Source organism: Anas acuta, chromosome W (genome assembly GCF_963932015.1).
Source record: "Anas acuta chromosome W, bAnaAcu1.1, whole genome shotgun sequence".
Classification (NCBI taxonomy): Eukaryota; Metazoa; Chordata; class Aves; order Anseriformes; family Anatidae; genus Anas; species Anas acuta.
The window spans coordinates 25,596,949-25,613,367 of NC_089016.1; the positions used below are offsets into that span (position 1 = coordinate 25,596,949).

Below are 16,419 nucleotides of genomic sequence, written 5' to 3' on the forward strand. Positions count from 1 at the left end.
AAGAAGGAGAGGCAAAAGAATATAATAATAATAAAGGAATCCAAGCAGCATGTCTTATAGGTCTCAATAACAAATCTCCTACATCATTCAGCTCCGGGCCTAATGCTCACTTCAGTTATGAAGCCATATTTCACATGGAAGTTTTGTGTATTATTTGTTTGATGCTTGTATCTGGAATCCACAGCTAAAATCAGAGTGGAGTGTGCCAGGCTGTGTACGTAAGCGTGGAAAGAGACAGTCCTGCCTGAGACTATAAGCAGAAAAATTGGAAGGTTTGAAATAGAAATTTAATTTCACTGTGCTTTACTGAGCAAGAGCTGAAACCCTGTCAGGATTTGCCTATGGATGTGAGCAGCAGAGTTGGGCATGGGGTGCACGTTGGGTGCAAGACCTGAATTTAAATGGGATCCACCCATTGAACCCTTCAGACATCCCATACACTGCAAGGAGGCCTTGAAAGTGATGTTTTATCCCCAAAGGACAGACCCACACCACCTAAACATATCCAGTGTATCTTTCCTTAAGCCTGTCCTGCTTTATCTAGGTGGAATTTTATCTAGGCTCCTTTCCTATAACGAATACCATCTGACTTACAGGTATTTAAACTATAGACTTGGGGCATGACACAATGCCAGTATGATCAGGAGGGGGTGACTGATCCCCCTAACCTGTCCCTGTGACCTTCCTAGCCCAGCTGGGAGGAAGAAGCTGCTGTTGTGAAACTTTCATTCATTCTCTCTAGCTCTTCCTAGGATGCTGAAGTGGGTTTTGTTTCTTTGTTTGTTTTTATTATTTTTTGCTGTCACCTTCGATTACACTGATATAATGAAATGACTGAAACTGGATGAAAAATGGAATTTTCTTTCTATAGGAAATACTTATGTCTTAAAAAATGTGCTTCAACTTTGAACTGGAGAGGCCAAAGTTCTTGTGAAATGGAAATACTTCAGTTGTGAAATGTTACAGGGTTTTGTGTCAGAGGAATACAAAGGCTTTGTCTTAATAACATCAAAACATAAAATATATAAAGCAAAATGGTTGTAGTTTTCAGCAAGATAAAAGAAAGTATATTTTCACACACAGTATTGTTATATATGGAGTGGTAATTCGTGTCAAGAAAATGGTTGACATTAATAAAGAAGGGGGAGATTTGGGAATGTGGCCATGGGGGTTGGAAAGCCCAATGGTTGAGATAACAGTAGACTCTTAACGACCAGGCCATCAGGAATATAAAAGAGTTTAGAGGGAACAAAGAAGGGTGATTCAGGAGACTCCATGCAGTCTCAGGGTTTCTTGTTCTCCAGGTGGTTCATTTGTTCTCCAGCCATTAAGGCATGGATGTTTCTGGGTGTTTGCTGTTGTTGTTACATTCAAAGTTGTTTGACCAATGAAAAGTTGTTTTGAAAAGAACTGCTGTGGAGAGAAGGGCATAAGAGGGGAGCCTGCCCTCAAGATAAAAAAAGGCAACAGGATGAAGTTACTTCAATAAAGAAGCAGGAAAAAGAAGTGAAGAGGAACAGGCTGGGAGAATGGAGACCAGGATGGGAACAGGCACTTTGATTGCCTCATGAAGATAGGTTCAGCCAAAGTCAGCAAACTGCTCAGAGAAACTCGTACAGAAAGTCGCTGGAAATGGGCGCACCGGAGCTGGAAAGAAGCTCAAGCTGAGAGAAGTGGACCCGTGCACACAACTGCCCCTCGCGGGTAAGCAGTTGCTCATTATGGGGAATCATACGTCCTTAGGAACAAAGACTGTCCTGGTAACCTTACAGCTTATTCTCCTTATTAATAATCAGACAGTTTATGAGCCTGAAACATTGGACCAAATTGATGTCAAGGTGTGGTACTCTGCAACTAAAAATGAGAAGGTTGCAGTGGGATTGCTCGGCACCTGGTGAGCAATCTCTGAGGCCTTAAAGAGCCATGTGGGACCACAGTCAGAAGCATGTGGTTTGCCAGATAGTGAGGGAGCTGCGGGCTCCTTTACTGATTTGACTGCTATGCCATGGGCCCCTCTGCTGCTACAGCCATCGAAGGCTTTTGCTGTTACGCCCCCTGTTGACCTGGACGTGCCTTTTGACCCAGGCCTATTGGCCTTGAAAAGGAGATGGATATGCTTTTCTTCGATCTGGGAAGAACGGGATACATAAGGCCTGAAGGCCGAGTTGCTTGACAACTTAAAGCAAGACATATTGTCCAAAGGGAATGGAAAATGGAGACTGTTAAGTCATGGAACTTAAAGGATTGTTTGTTACCTTTTATGTATAGGCGTACTTGATTTTAGTAACTTATGGAACTTAAAGGATTGTTTGTTACCTTTCCTGATTGTACGTATGTATAGGCATGCTCGGGTTTAGTATGTAAAGCAATGTTCTGTATATTTAGAATGATTGATGTTCGTGTGTGCGTGTTGGTGGAGCGTAGACTCCCCGCACACCCAGCGCTGTTTACTTGCCTTTTATACCTTTTAGAAATATTTGTTTTATAAATATTACAAAATTCAGATTGAGTTGCGACCTCATTTATAACGGTAGGAATTAAGATGTGTTAAATTCCCCAGAACCAAAGGCTGCAGGAGTTGTATTCAAATCTGAGCTGTCTCTGAAAGATGAGTGTAAAAGCGTGATGTAATTCAGTGTTTGTTTGAGGTATCATTTGGTAGTACAAGACAGTCTTCTCCTTCACCTCCTTCTTCAGGAAATCCATCAAGCTGGCTGAGGGGTCATCTGTAGATCTGCAGGAGCTGGAAACCCAGTCATGGAAAATCCTGCAAAACTTAGATACAGCACAGCTACATGCCTCCACACTTCTGTTCTGGGTCTCCCTTGGTGCTTTTCTTCCATGAATATCTCAGTGCACCAGCTCATGGCCAGGGCTATTCCCAGGAAACTGCAACCATAAGCACGGGCTGTTAATATTTAGGGAAAGATGTGTGTTGTTGTTGTTGTTCTTGTTCTTATTCTTGTTGTTTTCCATGATTGGAAGGTTGATTTGAGTTCAGTTATTCTTTCTATTGTGGAGAGACAGAGAAGAGAAGCTGGGTTCCTGGTCTATACATCAAATTTAAAAAGATCAAATTTTGAATCCTGAGTCTTTTCCCAAAAAAACACTGCCTCATGAATCATTCTCAGAAATACTCTAGTTGGGTGTTTCAGATAATGAATAAACTTGTAACAATTATGATCTGCTAGACACAAATCAGGCAGAGTCCTTGTGCTTTTCATGACACCAGCTCTAAGACTTTTCTCACCACCAGATTTCCTAAGTAAAGGCTACTAATAAAGTGGGTTGTTGCAAGTTGTTTTCCCGGCTCCATATCAAACGCCATAATACCTGTCATTTAAGATCTGCACAGGGAGTAGCATCTCTTGGCAATGGACAGTTGTGATGGCACTGTTCAGCAAGCCAGTACTGTTGATATTTGTCTTGGGGTTATAATATTCTCAGCTGTGCAAGGAGGTTCTGCTGTTAGAAGAATTGCTTAGTCTATCTCTTAATGGAAGGGTTTACTTGGCCTGTTGCCCTGGTTTTGTCCATAACCTGTCCTGTATCTACACAGAGGAAGCCTGAGTGTGCTTTCCTCTGAGCTACAAGCCTGTAGGTGTACACTTGGATTTCACTTCTCTGCAGGTAGGTAGTGGGTACTGCAACAGGAGCACAGGCCAGCAAAGCCCAGAGAGTGATCGTCCTCCTAGTCTGAACTTTCTTCTCCATCTCCTTCCATTTTTTGTCCCAGCTCCATTATTTATGTCCCTGCTCTCCCAGACAACTTCTGGACATGGTTCAGCAGCTGGCAAGGACCAACAAGTTCTTCCAGTACTCTGTCAAGCAGGTCTCTGTGCTCAGGAGGATAAGCCAGCAGTATGGTTGAGGGCCTTCAAAACAGAGAATAAGCCCTGACATGTTTAATTTGAAAACATAATCTTAGACTATGGGTTCACCAGCTGGCAAAATGTTAAATTTCTTTCCAGTTACTCATGAGGCCAACAGTTATCATCTGTGTTCTCTTGGACACATTCACCTAAATTACTGTGACAATGTGTTCAGGGGTCATACCACTGAAGGGCTTAAAAATCTCTCCCCAGAAGACCCCTCCAAGATGCATGCTTGGTGTTATTTGCAGAAGTAGGGCTTTCCATTCAGAAATGAACCTTGCCTGGATTTACCCTCACCGTGGAGCTGGGGGAAGCTTCAGCCACCTTAATCTGATAGAGACCACCAGAGGGTTCAGCCAGAGATCTGACCACCAGCTGGCCAGATGACATTTAGTGTTATTGCCAGAACTGTTTGCATTTGTGGCTCTTGGCAAACACTGAAGAACCTCAGCAATGCCAAACTAGGTGTGGTGGAAACACCCATCTATTCTTTTTACAGATGGGGAAACTGAGGCTGCCTTTTTCCCTGGGTGTTTATTATATCCCATGTTTCCACTGAGGCCCTTGTCCTTGGCAGAGACGTATTGTAAGTCTTTTGTAACAGTAACTACATGGTTTTTTGTCTTGCTAGTGCCAAGAATAACAAATCACATTAAGGGAAAAGTGATTTTGCTTTCCATAATATCCATATCACAGCTTGAGATGGGACCCAGGAGTTCCAAATACCAGTCGGAAATGTACAGATGGCAACTTTGGCCAAACTCTTGCATATCCTCTTGGGTCCACTCTTCCATAACTGAATCAGGAGTGATTTCCACTCTCTCCCAAAACAAGATGCAGGGCCTGTCAGTGGAAACCAGTTAGCAGCATGCTCAACATAAACAAAAGGAAGCGGTTTGTAACACAATGCATGATTAAGCTGCAGAACATCTTGCTGCAGGATGTGCTGGATGCTCATAGTCCTCATGGGTTCAAATCCCAGTGAACAGTTACATTGAAGAAAGAAAATTTGAGGGCTGTTGTATACAAAAATACCACTTTAGGCTCTGGAAGTCCCTAAACTGCAGAGTGCTGAAGTCTGGAGAATATCTGGGGAGATTAACAAAATTGTTTACCTTGTTTACTCTTTCCTAGACATCTGCAGTTGGCCATGGTCAGAGGCAGTGCTCTGAGTCAGACACACCATCTCTTGTACAGCTGTTCTTCCACTTTGTGTGCAGTATCCACATCCAAGTCAAGGCCCAGAGTGCAGGCAAGCAATTAAACAAGAGAAATCCTTCAAACTAAATTTTTCATATTTAACAGTGGAGAGTAATGCACCTGTGGGACAAACCTTCCTTCTTTGTGCAGGAGAATTATACTCCCACACCTGGGCTTATATTCATTTGCGCTTGTCCCCATCACACAGCTATTCAGATTAGCTGTTGTTCTTTCTAGCCCAGGTGTCTCAAAGTCTCTGTCTCCAGCAGTCGGAGATCGGCAGCTGTGCAATCATATCTGCTAACACATGGGATATAAAGAATCTGTTAAGTAAAACTGAAAAGGGGAGGGAGGAGGGGAAGAGATCAGCACAAAGAAATCACTCCTGCTAAGATATGATTAGGGATGCCCCACAACACCCAGCTGCAAGGAATGGGTGAACGTGGCAAACATTTTAAAGCCTGCAGCAGAATTAGCCCCTGTCCTGGTTTCAGTTAGGACAGGGTTAATTTTCTTCCTAGTAGCTGGTAGAATGCTATGTTTTGGCTTAGGATGAGAAGAGTGCTGATAACACACCGATGCTTTAATTGTTGCAGAGCAGTGCTTACACCAAGCCAAGGACATTTCAGCTTCTTGCTCTGTCCTGCCAATGGGCAGGCTGGGGGTGCAGCAAGAGCTGGGAGGGGACAGACCCAGAGCAGCTGACCCAAACTAGCCAAAGGGGTATTCCATACCATCTGATGTCATGCTAAACAATATATAGGGGTGGCTAGCCAGGGGGGAGGAGGGCTGGACTGCTCAGGGTTAGGCTTGGCATCGGTCAGTGGGTGGTGAGCAATTGCATTGTGCATCACTTGTTTTGTACACATTATTAGTAGCAGTACTCTTATCATCATTATTATTATTGTTATTATAATTTTCCTGTCTTAATAAACTGTCTTTATCTCAACTCACAGGCTTCATTTTCCTGTTTCTCTCCCCCATCCCAGAGAGGGAGGGGGGAGGGTGAGCAAACGGCTGTATGATGTTTAACTGACGGCCGGGTTAAACCACAACAGCCCCTTATGGGTATTGTTGGATATGTGGACGGGGAGTGAAAAGGGGGGAAATAGGTGCCTGTGCAGGTGGAAGGAAGATTCATTTGCTATTGTTCAGAGTTAGGTAGAAGTAGGTTTTTGCTGTTTCCAATGTGGGTTGGGTTTTTGTTTTTTGGTGTTGTTTTTCCCCCATCCTAATTTTTGAAACACCTCCGTTTTGCAAGATTCATGTATTTTCCAGCAAGGTACAACAGAGAAGATAATTAGCTAATTTACAACTAGCTACAACAGATTTTGTAATCGTTTCCCCTGTGGAAAGGGATGTAATCATCATGGAGCTGTAGGACTGCTGTGAAAATGGCAGTAGGAGTGTGCAGCCCAGGCCCCAGGAAATGCCCTGCTTTTAGCCTATTGATCCATCTGATTAGCACGGGATGAGCTGAGCGGCAGGGCACTCTGGCTGAGCGCTGGGTTGAGCCTGCAGCTTGGAGTTCAGAGCTGGATCTCAACCCAAACTTTCATGATGTTCAGGGGCTCACAGCTCACCCCTCTGCTCTGTAGTTCCTTCTTTGGATACCATGATTGTCTGAAATACCCCATGTTTATAGCTCCTCCATGGATTTGGCACGTTCCTGACCCTAGTGTATGGCTGTCTGGTCCATCCCTCCCTGATGGACGCCCTTAGTGCCATTGCCTCTCCCTTTCCACCAATGAACTGATCAGGAAAACAGGCAAGGAAGATCCACTCTGTTTCTTTTTTCCTTTGTGGTCGATGTGCCCCTCAGTCCTGTGTACTGGCATTTTCTTCTTACCCACACCTGCATGGCAAACATCTCTGGGCTGCTCATTTGTTCATTCGCGGTTCCAAGGAGATGAGCCTAAAGGCCTTCCCAGTGCCTGGGCTGAGGCTCTGCAGCTGGTCCCTCACTGTGTGTGCAAGCAATGTTTGGGGAGGAGGGAAACAGCATCAGGGGCAAATAATTATTAGCTATATAAATAATGGAATTAATTAGCATCTTCTTTCTGAAACAAAGCCATACGTCAACCTGGTCGTGATGCTTAGAAAGCCGAAGGCATTGAGTAACATTAAAGATCTTCTCTGGTGAAAACCATGTTCCCACAGAAGACGTGTTCCCATACAGAAATACACAAATGTGAGGTTTGCTCTTGCATGGAGAAGCACATGCACCATCCATCTGTGATGCTGTAGCAATGAACTCATGATAAAATAGGGATGCTTGTAGGTTTTAGAATGAGAGGTTTGATGGTTGGAAGGGACCGTAGTGACCTTCTGGTTTGCCCTCCTTATTAGCCCGGGCCACAAAGGTGGTGGATCTGTCCCTCTTTATTTCCAAGGTCTTGGATATGATGTTCTAGATGGTAAAGCCAGCTTATGCTTTCCTGATACAAGGATTCGACCTCTTTGTTTTGCATGAGGAATACAAGAATACAAATGTATTTATATACTCTTATCTAAATGTACCCCCACACGCACACATACATTATCAAGAGCTATCTGGATAAACACAAACCTGTGTCATGTCTCTCTGAGAGTGACCCTAATTTTCCCTCAGTCCTTCCACAATTGCTGTGATTCTTGTTCTTGTCCTTTTGCTCCACAGAGGGTCAAACATCTTGTGTTGCAAGAAGAACGGCCGAAAACATGACAGACACTAGTATGGTCAGATCATGCTCTCTCTTTATTACCCAAATAGCCTGACTTTTATAGCGAACTTAACAGGGGCGGATAGTATCTCACACAAGATTATTGGTCAAAAGCACTCAGACAAACAACTACAAGAAAACAACCCCACCTGCAAGAAAACAACCCCTCTTGTGATTAGCAGTCACGTAGTTCCCATCCTTGAAGCCAGCTGCTGGCAACAATATTTTTCTAAATTCCTCAGTTGGGCGGTGTGGGAACACTGTCATGGGAACTTCTCATAGTTGCCCTGGTAGCTTGGTTTGCTCAGCTGTCATGGCTCCTTGCTGTTTCAAAAATCCCTCAACAATCTCGCATCTCATTGTCCCTTCTGTCTCTTTAATTAGTGCCCATCCTCCCCCTTCTCCCCCTCGCTCCCGTGTTCCCCCTTCCCATCTCCTCTTGGCACTTGGTTTGCAGTGCTCTATTATTTCACCTTTCATGCGTGTCATTTCCTTTGCCTGGGCCTGTCTGACCCCTCTGCCTTATGCTTATCATAAAAACATAACATTTAAATACAAATAGAACAGGGAATAATTTAACCCCTATTTGCACTGGAGAAAGTGCTGAGGCTTTGTATAAACACAGCTGGGGAGACTTATAGAGAGCGTATATTTATCTGACGTTACATTTCTTCACTGCTGCACCTTGCAGACAGTTTGTCCTGATTTGAACAAGCCTCTGTGGCTGGCAGAGCGGTCAGGAAGATGTGCAGGCTAGTTTTGGGGGAATATTGGAAATGTCACCAAGGGGACACCTCTGAGATCTTGTGATTGCTGAGGCCTTTCTCTCCCTACCTCTCTTCCTGGGAGGAACAGGGAGTGCTGGCTCCTCTAGTCGCTGTGGTTTGTTTATGGCTAACTGGGGCAGACTTGAGATGAATTTAGTTCCCAACATTATGGGGGTGCCTCAGGTCACTCATGGTGAGGGTCTCTGGCTCTTCTGGGAAAGATTAGCACAGAGGAATAACCATCTATGGTTATTTCCCTGGGCCAAGTATGCATGATGGACTCAGGTTGTTGGGAAAGACTGATGATGGGGTTAACACTAATGAAAGAAAACAAAACTGTAGAGAGAAGAGGCTTACATGAACACCCCACTGAGCCCCTATGCTTCAGGGCAATGTGACTGCTGGTAAGGGCTGCCCCTACAGCGAGGCTAGAGAGGTTTCTTCACTGACACGTAAAATTTGGGCATGAAACGCAAGGGTCCTGAGACACATCCGTATGGGATGTCCCGTGAAAGAGGAAGAAGCATGGGACTCATTGGGATGGTAGGGGTGGACCCTACACCCTACAGAGCTGTAGGACGGCTTGATCTGGGGACTGCTGTGAGCTTGTATGCAGCCCAAACCTCTGTTTTTTGTAGCATGTAGAAGTGGCCTGAGTGACGGCCTGTTCCCATCCAAGGACACTGCACAGGTCCAGCAGGGAGCACCCGCAGGTGCACATGTGCTCACTGCCGCTGACACCAGCACATCCTCTCTGCTTTTCATGCTGGCAGCCCCACAGTCTTGCTTGGACACATGTACAAAGCAGAAGTAGTTGCCGTGGTGAACAGCAGTCAGTTTTTTGTCTGGGACCTGGCAGAGCAGCACACGGGCCATGCAAAGTATGAGAGGCTCACACAAGCACATTAGGGGATAAACTCATTAGCCAAGATTGGGAACGTGCTGAATGGGCCCAGCTGCTGGCCCCCTCCCTCTCTCTTCCCATGCTGGTGTGAGAAACACTCTGTAGCCAATAACACAGGCTCAGGTGAGGATCTCAGTGAAGTAGCATTTTTATTCGCGATTGCAATGGCAGGCGTCCCACAAGCAGGAGTGCGCCTACTAGTCACATAGTACAGTTTATATACTTTCTTTCTCGATGACCGGGACCCTCCCCTGTTTCCCCATTGACTGGGTAGTCCAGGTTCACAATCTATTCAATGCTTCACAGATAATACATGGCTTTCAGTTGCCAGCCTGTTATTTTTCAAATTTCTTTTGACATTTTTTACTCTTTGAGGTGGTAATGCTTCTTCCCTTACCTGGCTTGACTTGATACCATGAATTTCACCTAATTTTCCTAAGGAGTCTGGTTGTCTGCATTTTACAAGGTTGTCTGTTAAGCTTTGTTATCATTGCAAGCATATCTCAATACCACATTCCTTCCCTCTAAACAATGTAACATCTCTAGAAAAAAACTCTTTCTTACATGGTCACATACATCCAGTAAACGCTTTTCTGTTGAATATCAATTTAGTACTTGTCTTTCTCCCCCTTCCCCCCCCCCCCCCCCCCCCCATACATTGGGCATTCCCAAGAAGCAGCATGTCTGGTACTTCCTGTGCTTATGTTAACAATTCTGGTACAAAAACAAATGTTTTGTTCCCTCACTGGGCATGCAAGGGATGCAGGGATGCTGTTAAAACACTCTGCTGAGCTCCCTGGCAGGGCTGGGACGTGAAAGGTAAACACAGCACTTTGTTAGAAGAACTTCTCTGAGAAAAAATGCATGTTAAACTGACTCATTTTTTATAAGCTGAATGTGTGATCATGTAGATTTTTGAAATGGCAGGTGTGACAAATGATTCCCCTGACGGCCCATGGCATGGTTTTTTGGGAGGGAGAGAGGGTGCTGATCTGGAGGTGGGGCTGGAGGTGGTGTCCAGGCGGTGCTGAGCCCTGGCTGGCCTCAGGGTGCCGCTTTGGGCCACCTGCCCTGGAGCAGCTGGGCCAGCAGCCACTGAGGAAGGTGGTCCTCGCCCTCGGCAGAGACTGTTCCTGGTGGTCTGATGGCCACCTTGTGGGCAGCTCACAAAGCACTGCATCTCCTGCCAGCCAGCTCCGGGGACAGGCGTCATGTCACCCCTCCCGGTGTCCTGCAGAGATGCAGAAAAGGGGGCTGAAATAAAATAAAATATAAAATTAAGTGTTTCCTAACACACCTGGTTTAAGCTTTGCATAAACTAAACCAGACAAGGCAGTTTCAGGCCAGTTACACACTACAGAGTTTTGCTGACAGAGGAGGGATGTGATTTTTTTATAATGATACATTTATATTATCATAAAGCCTGGTGAATATACAGTTACAGAGCTATAGAAGTGCTTCTGCTGATACAGCTTATTTCAAACAGGGGAAACTGTATAACGTACAATATAACAGACACTTCCTCTGTGCTGGAAGTATTTACTAGACACAAACTCCCTTGTCAAAGCCCTTTGCCAGTGGTGTTCCCAGCTCACTCCCACCCATCTGCTCCCATCTTCCAGGACAGCTGTTCTCACTTTGCAGGTGGGTTTTCCTCGTGTATGTGGACAACCCTTGGAGTTTGGACTCAGCTTTCTCCAAGGCTTTGTCTTTCCCTAGCCTAAAAGACACCCAACAGCACACATTCAGCTTCAGTTGACACTTTATACCTCACCTCTGAGAGTCTCTTTTGCACATCAGTTTAGCCATCAAGTAAAGTGATTTCTGCTGGCACCTACAAAGTGTTCCATGAAAACAGGAGTTAGGTCATGCAGAAGAGATGTTTCTAAAGCTGAATTCCCACCTGGCTCTTCATCATTTGGTTACTTGACTGAGAAATGTCATTGGTCCACCACAGGTGAAGGAAAGCCAAGGAGGTCCCTCAGGCCCACAGGGATGTGACCTGTAGGGAGCATTTTAACTACTGAGTTCATTCTTTGCCATTATTGGATTGAAATTACTCAAATCCTTTCTAAAAATACTGGGCAAAGCACTGACAAGTACGTTTTGAGGAAAAATATCCTGTGATTATACAGGTTCCCCTGATACAGTTCCTTGGGGTTCACAATCCATTCACTGAGCCTAATTGCCAATGCCATTTTAACTCCTGGATGGAGCCAGGAACAAAAACCACCCTGAAAATGAACCTTTGCGATGTCCAAAGCAGCTTCTCTTGAGGTGGGGACAACACACACAGGACTAGTTAGGGCTTTGTGCATTATCATTAAAGCCTCAACTTTGTGTTGCCAGCAAAGACCTCAAAGAGTCCCTTTGCCTAATCAATGCCAATATAAAGTGGGCATATTTCTTGCTTTTAACATGTCTATCAGAAGGTTATTCCTGGTTTTTCTCTTCTATCAGAAAAGCACACGTACCCTCCTCAAACTATTTTTCCTACCATTTCAGCAGCCTAACTGAAAGCAACATAACTCCTTGTTTTCTGTGGGCAGTGCACTCTTGGTTCATGTGGATAACTCCACTGCAGGACTGAAAGCTCCTAATATCCTCAGTAGATATCAACTGCGTGAAAAATTATCCTCGTCCAAGGCTAGAGTAATTTGCCAATTTGCAGGTGCATCTCGGAAAGGGGAATTTTGATCAAACACTGGTTGAAGCAGAACAGATTGTCTACACTAATGATTTCTCAGTGAACATAAGTGACATAAATCACCCAGTTAGTCAGCCAAAACATATTTGTTGCAAAACAATGTTTTGTTCATCTTTCGATTAATATGTGCATTAAAAATAAATAAAAAATTCAAAGTGTTTATTTACATTTATTTATTCAAATTGGTTACATCTGCTCTGTAAACTGCTCTAAAAAAAATCATGATTCACTCATTTACATAGTGTTTAATGAATGATAAATAAGACATTAATGAATCGTGTGAAAATGACCTGTTTGCATACAAGATGTAAACTATGTAAATTTCTCTCTTTTTTTTTTTTTTTTTCTTTTATGGTGTAATGGTAGTAGTCTCTAAATATAAACCTGATTTATAGGCATCCCTCTGAGCCCCCTGAGATCTTTCTAACAACTCAGTAGCCCTTGGTTTGGTCTGTTTTCACAAACATTTTCTCAAGGTGTTTTGTTCTGGACTGAAGCTCTCCATACTTGGTATACGTCCAAGTATAAATAATCTTCATCTTTCAAAATACAATTATCTGTCAGCAGACCCCATCCTGCTTTAACATGAAACAGCATCTTCTTGAGCAAACTCAGATATTAGCATTCGTATAAGTTAACTTTGTTTCAAGAGACAATATATGTTTTCAAAACTTTGGGTTTATTTCAAATTAACTTTATATATATATATATAAATATAAATATAAATGCATCCAAACTTGTAGGTACGTGTCTGTGAGTGGGTATGAATGACAAATCTCAATTTACTGGCTGTGGCTTCAGTTATATCCTGATTCAAAACAGCTTATGTTAAACATTTATTTTTCCTGTGACTTATTTAGTATTGCGAGGGCTGCTTACTAATTTATGTTGTTTTTCAGTTGGACTTTATTTATGTATGCTATCTTTATTCACATTTCACTTAGATGGCAGTCTGAGCAATGTTGTCATTTCAGTTACTGCAAGCTGACTGCAAAAATTGATCAGAAAAAGCTGATTTGGAAGACTTTGGTGCCTAGATTTTGAGACGCAATTAAAACATTTTAGATATTTCTGGCATTTGGGAGGTTTTTTTTCTTCTTCGAAATTGTCAAATTATTTTCAAGTACTCACTGAAATTCAGATGTTATTAAGGTGTTTTGAGCAAGGCACCTGAAATGACTATCAGCTTCTGAAATATGTCACCTCAACGAAATCACTGTTTCTTCTGCATGTGATACTGAGCTATCTTGGCTTTCACATCCCTCCAGAAATATGGTAAGCACCTCCTTATTTTGTTCCAGAAGACAGAAAACTCTTTGTGGGCATGATCAATAAGCAGCAGTCAGAAGATGACGTGCGCAGGCTATTCGAGGCATTTGGCAACATTGAGGAGTGCACAATTCTTCGGGGACCTGATGGCAACAGCAAAGGTAAGACAATGGCTTATGGCACACCATGGCTTTAGCTTCGAGCTAGACCCAGTCTTGGTGTATATATAACTTCCTGTCACAACAAAGTCACTAGGTGGCTGCCAGGTTGGCATCTCTTATGTTAGGAAGGGTCACATTTGCCAAGGGAGGTCATTTCTTTGCTGATTGCTGTCTGCTTGTTCATGAGAACAGAGTTGATTGCACCTAAAAACATCTTCCTCCACAACAAGCTGTGTCTGACCACATGCAAACTGCTGCCTATTGCTGTTTCTTTACAGGACAGCCTCCACTCTGAATGCAAAACCTTTATATTTGCTCAAGATCTGCTCTCCTCACCAGCCTTAGGAAAGTTGTGAGTTTCTTCCCCTATTGAACAGGCTCATTCTTTCCTTAAACAAAGCTGTATTTTCTGTTTTACATCCTTACCAGCTCCGCCATTGTCTCTGCTTATTTATCACCCACCAGCCCCAGGTCCTCCTCTTCTTCAGTTGGTTCTTGCACACCAACCAGTGACCACTATTTCAAGCATACAGGATCTGATGTAAATAGTACACTCAGTAGGTATTTGCTGCTTGAAACATCTCAATGCTTAATTGCAAAACTAGGTGTCTTACCTCCTTCTGCCAGTTTTTGGCATGTCTCGTTACCTGGATAGCACAAGGAAACCTTTTCTAGAGTCCAGGCTTCTCTGTTAAACATAAGGGTCTTTTTTTTTTTTCCCCTGTCACTTTCTAGACAAAGTAACTTCAATTTGAATAGGAAGCCCTCTTCTCTTGACAGTATAATGTGTCCATTAAATATTGATCTGCATATAATACATCATAAACTGTGCTAGAATGTGCAGTACCAGGGAAGAGACTGGTCTTGCTGATGCAGTTCATATCTCACTGGATATTTTGACACGTGACAACATCAACCAGCATATTTTTGCAACAGGGAGGTGAAAAATCCAAATCACAGTTATACACTGAAAAAAAGATACTGCTATTCTGTAAAATCACTGTTAGCCAAAAAAGATTTCACTCTGGCATTATAGGGCAGTATTTTGATGTATGTCAGGAAAGCCCAGCCTTCCTGATACAAATAGCTGAAAATAAACTGTGGGTAACTTCTTTTGATTTTATGGCTACTTTAGTTTCATGACACCCAAAGGTTTGATACACCAAGAAGAGTTTCAACTATCATAAATGGCAGGCAGTTTGGCACTCCCATCACTGAACAAATCAATAAATTGGGGAAAAGCAAAAAAAAGTCTGTCTTCCTCCACTTGGAATTGTACAGAACAAAATCTATGACAGACGAGCTAAACAGAGTAATAATGAAGGCAATAATGTCTGAGATCTGTAAGAAACAGATTCCAAAGGAGATACAACCCCCAAACTTGTATTCATTCTTGCTCTCTCTCTTTTTTTTTTTCTTAAACAATTTCATTATAAGTCTGAATCTGAGTGGCAGCTCCATATTGCTAACCAGTTTAATTATTAGTGCTAGCAGGCTTCAGTCTTAGGCTTGTATTTCACTGAGATGTTCAGGATCAATACTGAACCTTGACAGAGTTAATATTACCAGCTTCCATTTGCAGGTGCTATTTACTGAGAATGTGAAGCTCCCAATTTCCACACACACAGATATATACACACACACACAGAGCATTCAATCCAAACTTAAGGGTAGTGCTCTTATCGTAAGACACAGTCAGGTGAGCCACAACTCCCACAAACTCCCAGTCTGTAATGTTTTCCATCTGCTAGAAATCAACATGACACATACTGCTTATGAGATACTTATTTTGGGTAAAACCCATAAGGCATAAATTCCACCTAAATTGAGTTTTAGGAAGATTAACTAAGTGCATAGACTTCAGTCCTAGCAAAGCCATTACATGAAGCCTCACCAGGCATCCCTGTGATGAGCAAGCTTTGAAGACACCTCAATGAAAGCAATGTTTGGAGGAGGTAGGTCCCAGCTTCCCAGTGAATAACACGACAGGCCAGTCATAGTCAGAAAGGCATCTGAGACTTTCCTGAAGCCCTGGGAGGATGTCCAGAGCCATGTCCTCCATGCAAGCTCCATCTCCTGCACGAGTCACCCAGAGTCAAGCATAACAGTTACTAGAGCATGCAACCAGGTGGCAGGAGAGCTGGGACCAGGACATTTTTCTGCCTTAAGGGAAGTGCAGAGTCTGTCTGTCCTGGGAGAGATAGGTGTCGTGGTTCCACTCAAGTGGGCAGCCGAGCTCCACCACAGCCGCTCTCTCACTCCCCCTCCTCAAAGAGGAATGGGGAGAAAAAACGATGAAAAGGGCTCAGAGGTTGAGATAAGGACAAGAAGATCACACAGTAATTATTGTAATGGGCAAAACAGACTCGGCATAGGGAGATAGTAAGATGTATTGCTCATTACTAACAAGCTAGAGAAGTGAGAAACAAAGGAAAGAAACCAAAAGCACCTTCCCCCCCCATCCACCATCTTCCACCTCCTCCCCCTGAGCGGCGCAGGGGAATGGGGGTTATGGTCAGTCTACAGCACTTCTTCTCTGCCGCTCCTTCTCGGTCACTCTCGTCCCCTGTGCTGTGGGGTCCCTCCCACGGGATACAGTCCTTGATGAACTGATCCGGCGTGGGCTTCCCACAGGCAGCAGCTCTTCCAGAACTGTTCCAGATATGGGTCCGTACCACGGGGTCCATCCCTCAGGAGAAAACTGCTCCAACCTTGATCTCCCACAGGCAGCAGCTCCTGCCAGGTCACCTGCTCCTCTCCATGGGCTACAGGTCCAGCCTGGAATCTGCTCCGGCAGGGGTCTTCCACAGGCGGCAGCCTCCGTCGGTGCAGGG

At 43.9% G+C, this 16,419-nt stretch overlaps 1 protein-coding gene across 1 annotated transcript in view; it reads left to right on the top strand.

Annotated features, from left to right (window-relative positions):
- The window catches only part of LOC137846718 (CUGBP Elav-like family member 4), a 216,818-nt gene that overhangs the window by 91,823 nt on the left and 108,576 nt on the right, over positions 1-16,419 (top strand). The window contains exon 4 of the mRNA XM_068664832.1: positions 13,460-13,585. Coding sequence (XP_068520933.1) covers positions 13,460-13,585 — 126 coding nt within the window. The remainder of the gene's footprint in view (positions 1-13,459; positions 13,586-16,419) is intronic.